The sequence below is a fragment of the Liolophura sinensis genome, chromosome 10 (assembly GCF_032854445.1).
Source record: "Liolophura sinensis isolate JHLJ2023 chromosome 10, CUHK_Ljap_v2, whole genome shotgun sequence".
Taxonomy (NCBI): domain Eukaryota; kingdom Metazoa; phylum Mollusca; class Polyplacophora; order Chitonida; family Chitonidae; genus Liolophura; species Liolophura sinensis.
In genome coordinates, this window is record NC_088304.1 from 32,306,383 (window position 1) to 32,319,907 (window position 13,525).

Below are 13,525 nucleotides of genomic sequence, written 5' to 3' on the forward strand. Positions count from 1 at the left end.
GCTTGAAGAGCTCCTTGTTTGGTCGTCCTGGAGTGTATGTAAGGAGCTCTGGTAATTAGATATGCTCCTTGTTAGGCTCTTCTGCAGAAAACGTATAGAGCTCAGGTAATTAATTGAGCTCCTTATAAAGTGACATGGCCTGAGGTAGCATTACATGTGCTTTTAAATTACATACTGAAAGTAGGATCTTCAAAATGGCCATTTTTGAAAGGATCAGGAAAAGAATGGGAAATGATGGTACCTGTATGTCCATTAATATGTGTGTGGATATATATATATATATATATATATATATATATATATATATATATATATGTAAAGGATTTTGAAGAGCCCCTTGTATAGCTATTCTTCTCAGCAACCATTTCCTCACTACCAACTTTGCCTCAGCAATGTATCAGCTACGTCACTCTCTGATCTCTATCCAATTGTCAGCAGTTATCAAAACCCTATTGATAGTTACACTTGTTTTCAAGCCATTTAATTGGTTTGCGATATTGATCGGCCGGCTTGATTTGCCCCGTTCACCTTGGCCCGTTCTGATTGGCTGGTCAGAAGATGGCGTGACGGTGGATATGATCCCACTAGCTAACGTTACACATGTGGAGGCTGAATCTGCATGTAAACTCTCTAGTCAGCTGTATTGATATCTCATGGCAGTCTTGTGTGGCCAAACTGTGGACAGTTCACTGGGGTGGCAGAAACAGCCTGAACCTTTCATTAAGCGTTCATCAGTGGGTGCTATGACCTGGTCGCAGGTTTTTAGGCTTTGTGTAGAATGGCCTGTATTTAGGACTTCAGATTTTCTGACCCCAATTGGAATTGCAGATATACAGTATGTTCATGCTGATCATGGTCGGAAAACAATATACAAGTGTTGTGTATTCCACTATGGTATATACATGTGTATAACTGTGCTTTTGTCTGCTTGAATGCGCAGACACATTTTCATCGCTCATGAATATATTTATACATACACTATAAATCTTCAGCTTTTTGGCCTCTGAAGCACTTTCTTCAGTGGAATTTATTCTGTGTAACAGGCAGTAGGTTTGTCCTCTTTTGGGAGCAATTCCTCTTTATTTGTACAAAAATGCATCAGAAAAATGTTCAGAATTTAATTCTGAAATGCCAAAAATGTCAAAATTATGAGTATCGTGTGTAGTTTCCTCTTTTTCATCCCATTCCTGTTATGCAATTATTATGAAAATAGTTTGTTTCACTAAATATGCAAGCTCCATAAAACTGCAGATTTGTTCTCTACATTCCATAGTTCTTGCAGAACATGTCCAGATATTTCTCGCAGTGGTGGTTGAAAAGGTCGAAGAATTAGGGTATATCGGAAATTTCGCCTAGATGTTTTACTATTAAATAGAGAAAATCAAAGAGTGAAGACACGTATACATGTCTGTATGCATCAGTATACAGAGCATGCTTACACTGGTGATGTATTGGAATGCTGTATTGATCCCATACATGATACATTAATAGGGTTATTATTGAGTCATCTGAACAAGGCAAACACAGCCGTAAGTCTCCGGAGGACAGACAGAGTGTAAAAACTCTCACTGTGTCCCCTGAACCTTGTCTCACACTGGCTACATGTACATGCAGGACTTGTTTGGGCTTATCCCTCCATCCCCCTCATTTATCCCACTCCATCAGCCCCTGTCTCCAGGAAGGAGACTCATTGAGCTTAGTTTGCTAGATGAGTGTTTGTCTGTGAGAGATAAGAGAGGAGACAGGGCTACATGTGCATGAATGAATACATACATGTAGATGTCATGCGTGATCAAACACAGAATATATATAAGTAAAAATGAATGGCTGTTACATACATTTACATGTATATATGTACAGTGTACATGTATCTACAAGTCCATGTATCTCATGCAGTCATGTGGGATGGTACATGTACATGTAGTTTTGATCTAACACTCTGTTTCAGATCCCATCATATACACTACATATAATGGTATCATTATGTAACCATTGTATTCAAAAAAACATGTCATAATAATAGATCAAAGCAGGATTTAATATCCATGAAATCCAGGGTGAGGAAAATGTAATTACATAATATCCGCACAGTGTACTTGTACATGTATGTGACATGTGTTTTAATACCTATATTTAGCTGCTGAATCATCATGATGAAACTCTTTAGAAAATGGAGGGAAAAAAGGAGAATGACTGGCACATTTGCATGGGCCATCTTTATGAGTCAAGTATGGCCTACAAACTTGATTGTAATTTCTAAAAATTACAATCACTTCACAATTCCTTTGTACAAGTGGAGCAGTATATTTTTACGATCAGTTGTAAACTTAATTGTAGGGTCGACAATCTCCTTTTGCAAGCAGGCCCAAGTTAGCCCATTGTACAGAATCTGAGCTAAAGGAGTCATCGTTGTGTATATTGCCTTCAGAATGACTTTCCGATGAGGCAGCCTACAGGGATATACACATAGGTGGATTATCTATGTGGAACTGGCCAGCTACATGAAGTGACTGTGGTGTTATGATAGGTGGGTTCATGTGAAAGTGACCCTAAACCTCACTGCCAGTGTACTGGTTTATATGTGAGGTATCATGTCTGGTGCCTTAGAATGGTTTTCTAGTGAGGCAGCACTGCATATGTCCATGTGTATCTCAGCTTTGAAACTGGCCTATTTATAGGAGTGAAAATGACATTAAACTTTTGGAATCAAAGACATCAGTGCTAGTTCATGTACATTATGCTTTATATAATTTCCATGTATTTGTGCAGTGCAACTTTTTTATGGGTAATTAGCATGAACCATAGAGCATCTGCCTTGAAGTTGGAAGACCCAGGATCAATACCGTTTGGGTCATACCGAAGACTTTAAAAATGGTACTTCTTGCTGCCTCACCTGGCACTTAGCTCTGAGAGGTTAGAGCAAGGAAACACTACTGGTTGGCCCTGGTGTCAGTATAAGGTCACTGGATGGAGTGTCATGTCTAGTGTCTTGGGCATGATACTTCAGTGGCGCCCTGAGACAAGAAGACACAGTATATGTACACACTCCTAATGGCTCCTTATGACTGAAAAATTGTTAAGTATGATGTTAAACCCCAAGCATTCATTTATTCATTCCTTTATTCAGCATAGAGCGGGGATAGAATAGTTGAACACATTAATATGCCCTTGCTTCATTACTGCACATTCAGTCTGTATGAGCTAATCTGCAGAAAGGCAGTACAACTTGCAGCAATGTGTAAAACATCCAAGCAGGCTCCATCAGTTAACCAATCAATAATTACATTTTTTTTCTCAGCCCAGAGGCTTAAGAGATCTACAGCAAGTATGCGGTGCACGGAGAATTTTAATACAAATGAACTGATTAGAAATCAAATTATGAATGGAGCAGAGAATGAACAGATAAAAAGCTGAAACCATTTTCTGGTTGCTCGATGGCCATTTCTTGAGTTGATTGAAATGTAAAGTATTTAAATCACAAGCTGACAATCGCTTTTCCAGATCCCAGTTGTGGTGGCAATGCTAAGATGTTTGCATACATGCGCTTGTAGCCTTATATTACAGGCTTACAGTAAATATTGTATTGTTAATAGAATGGAGCAGTTACAATGTGTATTATATGTACTGTAAGTACACAGTTTCCTCCAACAAGAGGATACATGCTTGATTATGGACACCAATCAAATAAAAAAATTAAATAAATCAAACCAGTCACTGGACGTGTTCAAACCTTAAAAAGTATATGTACATGTGCATGTATGTTGGAGGTCTTAATGGAATGCTATGAAAGACACACCCTAACCAGCAGCCTTGAGATGGTCGTGGGTTTGCCCTGCACTTGGTTTCCTCTGGTCACCACATTTTAAGTGCAGTTTCCTCCCACCACAAGGCTGATCACCACATTTTAAGTGCAGTTTCCTCCCACCACAAGTCTGATCACCACATTTTAAGTGCAGTTCTCTCCTGCTACAAGGCTGATCACCACATTTTAAGTGCAGTTCTCTCCTGCTACAAGGCTGATCGCCACATTTTAAGTGCAGTTCTCTCCTGCCACAAGGCTGGTCACCACATTTTAAGAGCAGTGTTCTTGTAAAACACCAATCAAACAGTGAAATCAAATAACATGACAGCCAGATCTCTTTTCACACTTTTAAAGGCCTTAGCCAACATCTTTGAGCAAACTTAACAGTTCCAGAGGCTTAAATCTGGTAAGGATCTCAAGCTGTAAGCTGCAGGCGACAAGCTGACTGATTGAAGCAGTTGGATAGGGGCAAGTGGACTTAGTGAAGAGTTGGACGATTTCCATATACAGGCATTCTGGAGTACATGCACAGTATGTACTGGCCAACGAGCTGTGGAAAAATCAATCAGTGCTATGGCCAATCTGTCCTCTTGAGGGCAGAACTTATATATCAGTATATATAATATACAGTGTATGCTTTTGTCTGATGGCATTTTCCGGGATGCCTGTCTGCTTGGGGTTATCTGTGTATATCTAATATTACTGACAGCTCCAGACAAGGATATGTATGTGCAACAAGCAGCCTGCTGACAGCTGGGACATATGTGTAGTAACTAAATTGAGAGAACCTGTAGAGACCCCAGATTGAGAGAACCTGCAAAGACCCCAGATTGAGAGAACCTGTAGAGACCCCAGAGAACAGTATAACTGCTGGAGCAAATATCATGAGCTTCTATATTACAAATTTCACAAACATTTTTTACAGTGATTAAAAATACATTTACTCTAGATATAGATACATGTACTTATATGCATGTAACAGACACCAGTGCTGTCACTGTGAGTTCAAGTCCAGCTCATGCTGGTTTCCTCTCCGGCCATACGTGGGAACGTCTACCAGCAACCTGGTGGGTTTCCTCCGGGCTCTGCCTGGTTTCCTCCCACCATAATGCCAGCTGCCGTCGCATAAGTGAAATATTCTTGAGTACCGCGTAAAACACCAATCCAATATTTAAATAAATAAATGAACATGTAATAGTTGTTAGAGTTTTGATCCAAATGTTATCTTAGCCATATTACATGTATGCACATGTTCATACAGATTTACGCTACTTACATCATTATTGTGTACATTAAACAGAGCTGATAAACATTGCTTCTTCACATTGTGCTGTTAAGTCTATGACAGCTTAATCAACTGATGACAGCAGATAGCACTTTTTAACATTCATTCAGGTCCACTTGTCTTCCACCATTAGGGCGTACAAATTTGCAAATCACACAAGGGAATGTTCTGCAGTTACTTGCATTCTTTGCAGCCCGGTTTCCTTCCACCATAATGCTGGCTGCCGTCGTATAAGTGAAATATTCTTCAGTACGGTGTAAAACACCTATCAAATAAGTAAATAAATAAATACAGTTACTTGCCAAAGTTTGTTGTATTACCCTGAGCACATTAGTTTCCCGCTACCGTAAAACTGTCCAAAATTGTGTAAGTCAGTCATTCTTGAGCTAATTTAAACAACAGTCAAATGAATATACATGTACATTGTATGTCAGACAGATAAATAAAGAATAAAACTAGTGTTATTATTAACTCATTGAAGACATTTCCAAACAGTAATGGAGTGGCCGTAGGCTTTTGAATTTGAATGCACTGATCTGCTGCAGGGTTGCTCCATGTGCGCAAAAGAAAGTATGCGTACAAGCCATTGATTAGGAGAAAAAACAGGCTATGAGATTTCTTACAATTATCATGTTGCATTGAGCTCTATAATCAACATTCCCTGTGACTGGTACATGGTCGTTTCTCATGTACGCTCCAACCAAGCTGTGTGATTAAGCACAGCCATGATTACGCTAGCTAGCTAGCTCAATCCCTTCACACGGAAACGAATGACCTTGACCCCATAGAGCTGCCCCATTTACGTCACACCTCCGTGATGTAAAAGAGCCGTCTTCATTGATCGATCCGTTTTTTTCCGCTTTTTTTTTTGTTAGCTCATTGTGTGCAATCCTAGCAGCATGATTACCACGCTAACTTCAGCATGGCAGGGCCATGGTATTAGGTTATTGCTGATCATAACATCCAGACTGAGGTGCTGGGTCTTCTTACAGACATTATTACATGCTGATCATTACATCCAGACTGAGTTCCTGGGTCTTCATTAGGACATTAATACATGCTGATCATAACGTCCAAACTGAGGTCCTGGGTCTTCATACAGACATTAATACATGCTGATCATAACGTCCAGACTGAGGTCCTGGGTCTTCATACAGACATTAATACATGCTGATCATTACATCCAGACTGAGGTCCTGGGTCTTCATACAGACATTAGTACATGCTGATCATTACGTCCAGACCGAGGTCCTGGGGGCTTCATAAAGACACTCATACATGTTAATACATGCTGATCATTACGTCCAGACTGAGGTCCTGGGGGCTTCATAAAGACACTTGTACATGTTAATACATGCTGATCATTACGTCCAGACTGAGGTCCTGGGGGCTTCATAAAGACACTCATACATGTTAATACATGCTGATCATTACGTCCAGTCTGAGGTCCTGGGGGCTTCATAAAGACACTCATACATGTTAATACATGCTGATCATTACGTCCAGACTGAGGTCCTGGGGGCTTCATAAAGACACTCATGCATGTTAATACATGCTGATCATTACGTCCAGACTGAGGTCCTGGGGGCTTCATAAAGACACTCATACATGTTAATACATGCTGATCATTACGTCCAGACTGAGGCCTTGGGGACTTCATATAGTCATTCATATATGTTAATACATGCTGATCAGTAGCGTTGCGTAATGACTCTGGAGCCTCCCACTAATGCAGTCACTGAGTTCGACTCCAGATCATGCTGGCTTCCTCTCCGGCCTCTCGAGGCATGGCGGATGGTCATGGGTTTCCCCCCAGGGCTCTGCCAGGTTTCCTACCACCGTAATGCTTGCCACCATTGTATAAGTGAAATACTCTTGAGTACAGATTAAAGCACCAAGTAGATAAATAAATAAGTAAATCATACCGACATTCATACACATTAATACATGTTGAGTTATAGAATGAATGAATCAGTGAATGAATTCACAGTATTGCTCCATGCATATCCGTGTACATGTTTCATATAGTGATCGGATGTCCAGTCTTATTGATGTACATTGAAAATGGTAATAAGAATGATTGATAATACTTTTGCTCCACGTTAACAATAATTTAACCATATCAGGACAAGCACACAGTACATGTATATAGTAGCCTTCAGATGTCCAGTCATATAGAGATGTACATGTACATTTATTTTTTATCGGGAGTTTTGCGCTTTACTCAAGGATGTTTCACTTATTCATTCATGGCCAGCATTGTGGTGAGAGGAAACCTTGCGCAGCCACAAATGTCATTGTTCTGCGCTAGCACAAGTTAATGTATCCGCCCCACTATATGTACATTGATAATGGTAATCAAAATGAGTGGAAAGATGGATGCCAATGGTTTTGCACCATATCAACAATACGTGTAATTCGAACCACTACAGTATATCATGATAATGTACATGTGTATAATTTAAAGTACACTGTACATGTAACTGTATCTATCAAACATTCTGAATTCTCTAGTCATTTTATATACAGCAATCCATGTAAACCCAAGCTCAGTCTGATTTCCCAAGTCCTTATATAATGAGTACACACTAGTACATGTACACCCAATCTGATCCTATAGACACAGAGAATTTACTTTCTCTGCTCTCTCCACACCGCTCAGGCTCTGCACAGCTTACATGTACAGTGTAGGTATTGATTACACAGCTCAGTGTAAGAAACCTCTCCTGAACATGAAAGAAAGTAGTCTCACCCCCCATCCCCCCCCCCCCCCCCATGCTTGACCTCACCTACCCTGACCTCTGACCCCTGAGCTCAGTTAACCTCTGACCTCTATCAAGTCAAGTTCATTAATGGTGTCTAGGAATTGTTTTTCATGGAGCCTAATTTCAAAGGCACAAAACATAAGTGTGTAGTGATTTTGGTATGAACATTACTGCACAACGCTCAGCAAATGTCTGTATTAAAATTATTTTATAATGTGTGGAGAATGTCCTCCAGAAATGAATTCATTCCATTAAGAAATTTGCTGGGAAATTAACCCTTTTCTTTGATGTGGATGACAGGACAATAATTAGAGCTTTTGCTTATATATGATTTGGGAGGCTGGCCTCGGTAGCCGAGGTGGTTAATAGCCAGTGGGGCACGATGATCATGGAGCCTCTCACTAATGAGGGCACTGTGAGTTCAAGTCCAGCTTATGCTGGCTTTCTCTCATTTCATACGCTGGAAGGTGTGCAGCAACCTGCTGATAGTCATGGGTTTGCCCCGGGTTCTTCCCAGTTTCCTCCCACCATAATGCTGTCAGCCACCATGTAAGTGAAATACTCTTGAGTACGGCATAAAACACCATTCAAATAACTAAATACATTGATTTGGGAGGTGGGACATGACTGAGCAAGTTTTGGTGGTAGATGGCTCAGTGAGTTTGATGTGGGTTGAATGAATGAATGAATGATGATGGCTTACTGCCACATCAGCAATATTTCAACCGTATTGTGGAGGTCAAGGTGAATGAGGTACAGGTTCTATTCCAGCTTTGGACAGGGACAGAATTTGTAGATTCATCCACCCTCATTAGAAGGGTGCCGATTACAGGAAATGGTTGATAATCTTTGTTGGACCCTTTGCACAATCTAATATGATTTATATGTCAGACATGGAAAAGGTTATCAGTAACTTGTCAAATGTCTGCTGTTTATCCTGAGCACCCCATATTTTCAGCCTCTCCCTTCGCCCAGCCTTTCGCCACCTGTAAACCGGTCACAAAATCAAATGGATTGGGCGGGGGGGGGGGGGGGGGGAGGGGTTGGAGGATGGCTCTGTGGTCAAGATGAATAATGTGCCAGCATGGTGCAATTACACATGAACCTCTCACCAGTGCAGTCTCTGTTCAAGTTCAAGACCAGCTCATGCTGCCCTCCTCTCCAGCCATACGGGAGAAGGTCGGGCAGCAACCTGTGTAGGGTGTTGGGGTTCCTTAGGGCTCTACACGGTTTCCTCCGATCATATGGCTTACAATGTAAGTAAAATATTTTTATGTATGCAGTAAAACACTAATCAAAGAAATAAATCAAATGCAGGGGGATCAGGGTGTACATACAGGTGTATAGTGTATCCGTGTGGGTGAACAGCTGCAAATGGCTGGCTGATAGCAGAGGTGTGGGTTCAATACCAACCTTAGACATTGAATTTTTCTTTTTCCCATCTCATTATTTGTGGGACCTTGGTAACAGTAAGTGTCAGACAGCCCTTGTGGGTCAGTTCACACAGTTTTGCATTCTCTAAAGATCACTTGTCTTCCTCTAATATATAACATGAAAATTTTTAGGTCACAGATGGGAAAGTATACCAGTGACTTAACTGTGCTCTCTGGTAATGGGAAAATTTTTGGGTATAGCTTTAAACATCAGTCAAATAAATAAAACAAATACGTGTATAGGTAAAGCCCAGCTTGAAGAAAGTTCCTGATTTTTGGCTACATTTCCTTGGGTAGCTATTTATAAACAGTGTGTGAAAGGAATAGCTCTCCTATGGTCTCACTGAATTAATATTTGGGGCAATTTTGTGGTCTGTGTAAAACATAACATACAAGCAGGCAAACATGTTTATATTGAAAATTACACACTGATACAAAGTGGTAGCTGTATATGGGCTTCAAGACCAGGCAGCTGCACCCACAAATTGTGCCAGGACTCCCGCTTCAGCACTATTAACCTTTCTCTTGTAAATAGCCATGTTATAATGCTGTGACCTTTAACTGTATACAGTTTCACACTCAGCCCTGGGAAAACAGCAAATTATGGGGTGGCGTTTACAGCAGTGCCATGCCTCTCTCTGCTTTAACTCGATTGTCTGCTTGGCTATTGGTGATGAATGGGGGGTGTTCATGTGGCATCCTAATGGACGTTCCCCTCTTAGGACCCTGTGGGGCCAAGTGGCTGTCAGAGTTACTTGCAGCTCTGTGCTAATGGGGTCAAGGGCTCAAATCTAGTGTCCGCAAGAATGCAAACTCTATGTTTCAAGTGTAGTTTTAAACTTTTAATTAAATACTTCAATGTTTTTGCTTGCTCAGTTGCAGTCCCCTATGTATGCACATTACTTGAACTGGAGATCGCTACCTCTTAGAAGGGAAATGCAACATAAATACATGTGTGTAAACGATTGCAAAATTCAATACCACTGTATTATTGCACTCAAGGAAAAAATGGTGGCCTTTTAATAATTCCATCAGTTCATTTGTGCCAGTTGGTACACGATATTCAAGCACACAACTAATAGGAAAGTACATTCACATGAACATGTACTTTATAAATGATGCTTTAGCTGCTGTTAGTAATGCATATGAAAAGCCAATTTATAAATAACATTCTGGCACATGTACCTCGGAGCAATGTGAAAGTCAAACAATAAATGACACTAATGTTTCTTTGAGCAGTATGAAAGTCTAATTGTAACTGATACTCTGGTGTACCTGAGTAGCATGAGTACACATGTAAATGATTCTCCAGTATCTCTGAGCAGTATGAGAGCCAATTGGTAAATGACTCAAGTATTTCTGAGCAGTATGAGAGCCAATTGGTAAATGACTCAAGTATTTCTGAGCAGTATGAGAGCCAATTTATAAATGAGTCAAGTATTTCTGAGCAGTATGAGAGCCAATTGATATATGACTCAAGTATCTCTGAGCAGTATGAAAGCAGATTGATAAATAACTCTGCAGTATCTCTGAGCAGTATGAAAGCAGATTGATAAATGACTCAAGTATCTCTGAGCAGTATGAAAGCAGATTGATAAATGACTCAAGTATCTCTGAGCAGTATGAAAGCAGATTGATAAATGACTCAAGTATCTCTGAGCAGTATGAAAGCAGATTGATAAATGACTCAAGTATCTCTGAGCAGTATGAAAGCAGATTGATAAATGACTCTCCAGTATCTCTGAGCGGTGTGAAAGCCAATTGATAAATGACTCACCAGTGTCTGAGCGGTATGAAAGCCAATTGATAAATGACTCTCCCATATCTCTGAGCAGTATGAAAGCAGATTGATAAATGACTCTCCAGTATCTCTGAGCAGTATGAAGGGCAATTGATAAATGACTCTCCCGTATCTCTGAGCAGTATGAAAGCCAATTGATAAATGACTCTCTAGTATCTCTGAGTGGTATGAAAGCCAATTGATAAATGACTCAAGTATCTCTGAGCAGTATGAAAGCAGATTGATAAATGACTCTCCCGTATATCTGAGCAGTATGAAAGCCAATGGATAAATGACTCCAGTATCTCTGAGTGGTATGAAGGCCAATTGATAAATGATTCTCCAGTATTACTGAGCAGTATGAAAGCCAATGGATAAATGACTCTCCCATATCTCTGAGCAGTATGAAAGCCAATGGATAAATGACTCTCCTGTATCTCTGAGCAGTATGAAAGCCAATGGATAAATGACTCTCCCATATCTCTGAGCAGTATGAAAGCCAATTGATAAATGACTCTCCAGTATCTCTGAACAGTTTGAAAGCCAATTGATAAATGACTCTCCAGTATCTCTGAGCAGTATGAAAGCCAATTGAAAAAATGGCTCTCCAGTATCTCTGAGCAGTATGAAAGCCAATTGATAAGTGACACTACAGTATCTCTGAGAAGTACGAAAGCCAATTGGTAAATGGCACTCCAGCACAGGGGCGAAGCGTGGATCTTCACCATAGGGGTGCAGATTTGACAAGAGGGGAACGACTATCATCGTCTATTAGGTGAGGGTCCCGCGTCAGCCCAGGATATTAGATGGCCAAAGAGAGAATCTGAGTGATTTCGAAGTGTTCGAATACAAATTTGGCCACTGTGTATACATTCGTTTTCACATTAAAAAAAAAACAAAAAAAAAACACATAAACAACTTGGGCTCAGCTTTGGGGTTGAAAACAGACTGTCCCTGAATATATAGTATTTATTTGTCATTGGTTCCAGAGTCATGGGTTGTCAGCTGTCTGACAATGAGCACATGTGAACTGAAACCATTAACAGCTGTTTTACATGTAAATGATATTAGTATTAAGTGTTGGAAATAAAATAACAGAGAAAATGAATGTTATTCCTGTTTCGTTTCAGGTGGAAGAGATACGAGAGATGATAAATAAGATAGCATCTAATGTAGACGAAGTGAAGAAAAAGCACAGTGCCATCTTGTCAGCTCCCCACACAGATGAGAGTAAGTATGCATTGAAGCAAAAGTCAACAATTCTTAAAACTCTGATTGTAACAATATTTTCTTTGAGAAAAAGGACAAGTTTACAATCCCACACCAACACATATATAACAAGCGAGATTTAATTCCAGATCTTGCACAGGAACAGGAGTAGCCATTGTGCGAGAGAGTTTAAGTCGCCGTTAGGGCGGAACTTCCTAATGTTTGATTTTCAATTGGTTGTGCCCACATGCTCAAAACAGGAAGCAGCCGACTGCTGACAGGAAGATCGAAAATTACAGTAATATGATGGCCAAAAATACAAAAAAAGGACAATCTTGGCAAAGTGCTGGCATACATGTGCACATGTACATTTGCAGAATCCTTTAGTTGTGTTTTCCCTGTGATTGTGATGATAGCGAAGTAATCTGCCATAGAAGCGAAAAAGAAAACCCTCAGGTTAAGCAGCTTAACCTAACACATGAAGTGTGAGTTCAATTCCGTGTAGGACAGACAATTTATTAATTCCGCACACTTGTTATTAGGCCTTGGTGACAATACAGATCTCTGTCCTTACAACGCTGCTTTTAGGGGACATTTCCGTGTTAGTGAAGCTCATTATAGGATTGATATATATTTGATATCGTTTAATAATTACATGATAACTAAGCTTCTGAACGCAAAAAGTGAATGAATGAATGATTATGACTTAACGCCACATCGGCATATTTCAGCCATGTCGTGGCGAACAAAAAGTAAAAGTTCTCCAAAAGAAAGTACACTAGCAGATTTGTGCAAGCAACAATAATTTCATGAAAAATTTGAGGAACTCATTTCTGGCTGTTACACTGATTTTATTTCATTTATTAGATTGGTGTTTTACGTCGTACTTAAGAATATTTTAGTTGCACGACAGCAGCCAGCATTATGACAGGAATAAACCAGGCAGAGCACAAGGGAAGCGCATGGCCATCCGCAGGTAGCTTGCAGATCTTCCCTCGTATGGCTGGAGAGCAAGCCAGCATGAGCTGAACTTTACTGTTACAATGAAAAATGCCAGCGTGGCGCAATGACCCAGGAACCCCTTACCAATCCAAGTTAAGAGTGATTATTGGGTTGACCGAGAATCATATGAATAAAGAAATACATATATAAGCTGTGTGCATGTTAGAACTGGTTTCTCATGAAAGGGAACCTCTAGAGGAGAGGAATCTCTTTGAATCTGTTGTCCCAATCGAGCATGTCCCCGAGAGG

The 13,525-nt window shown here is 40.2% G+C and overlaps 1 protein-coding gene across 1 annotated transcript in view; it reads left to right on the top strand.

Annotated features, from left to right (window-relative positions):
- Positions 1-13,525, top strand: part of LOC135476140 (syntaxin) — a 50,312-nt gene that overhangs the window by 15,065 nt on the left and 21,722 nt on the right. Inside the window, exon 3 of the mRNA XM_064756060.1 lies at positions 12,196-12,295. Within this exon, the coding sequence (XP_064612130.1) occupies positions 12,196-12,295 (100 nt within the window). The remainder of the gene's footprint in view (positions 1-12,195; positions 12,296-13,525) is intronic.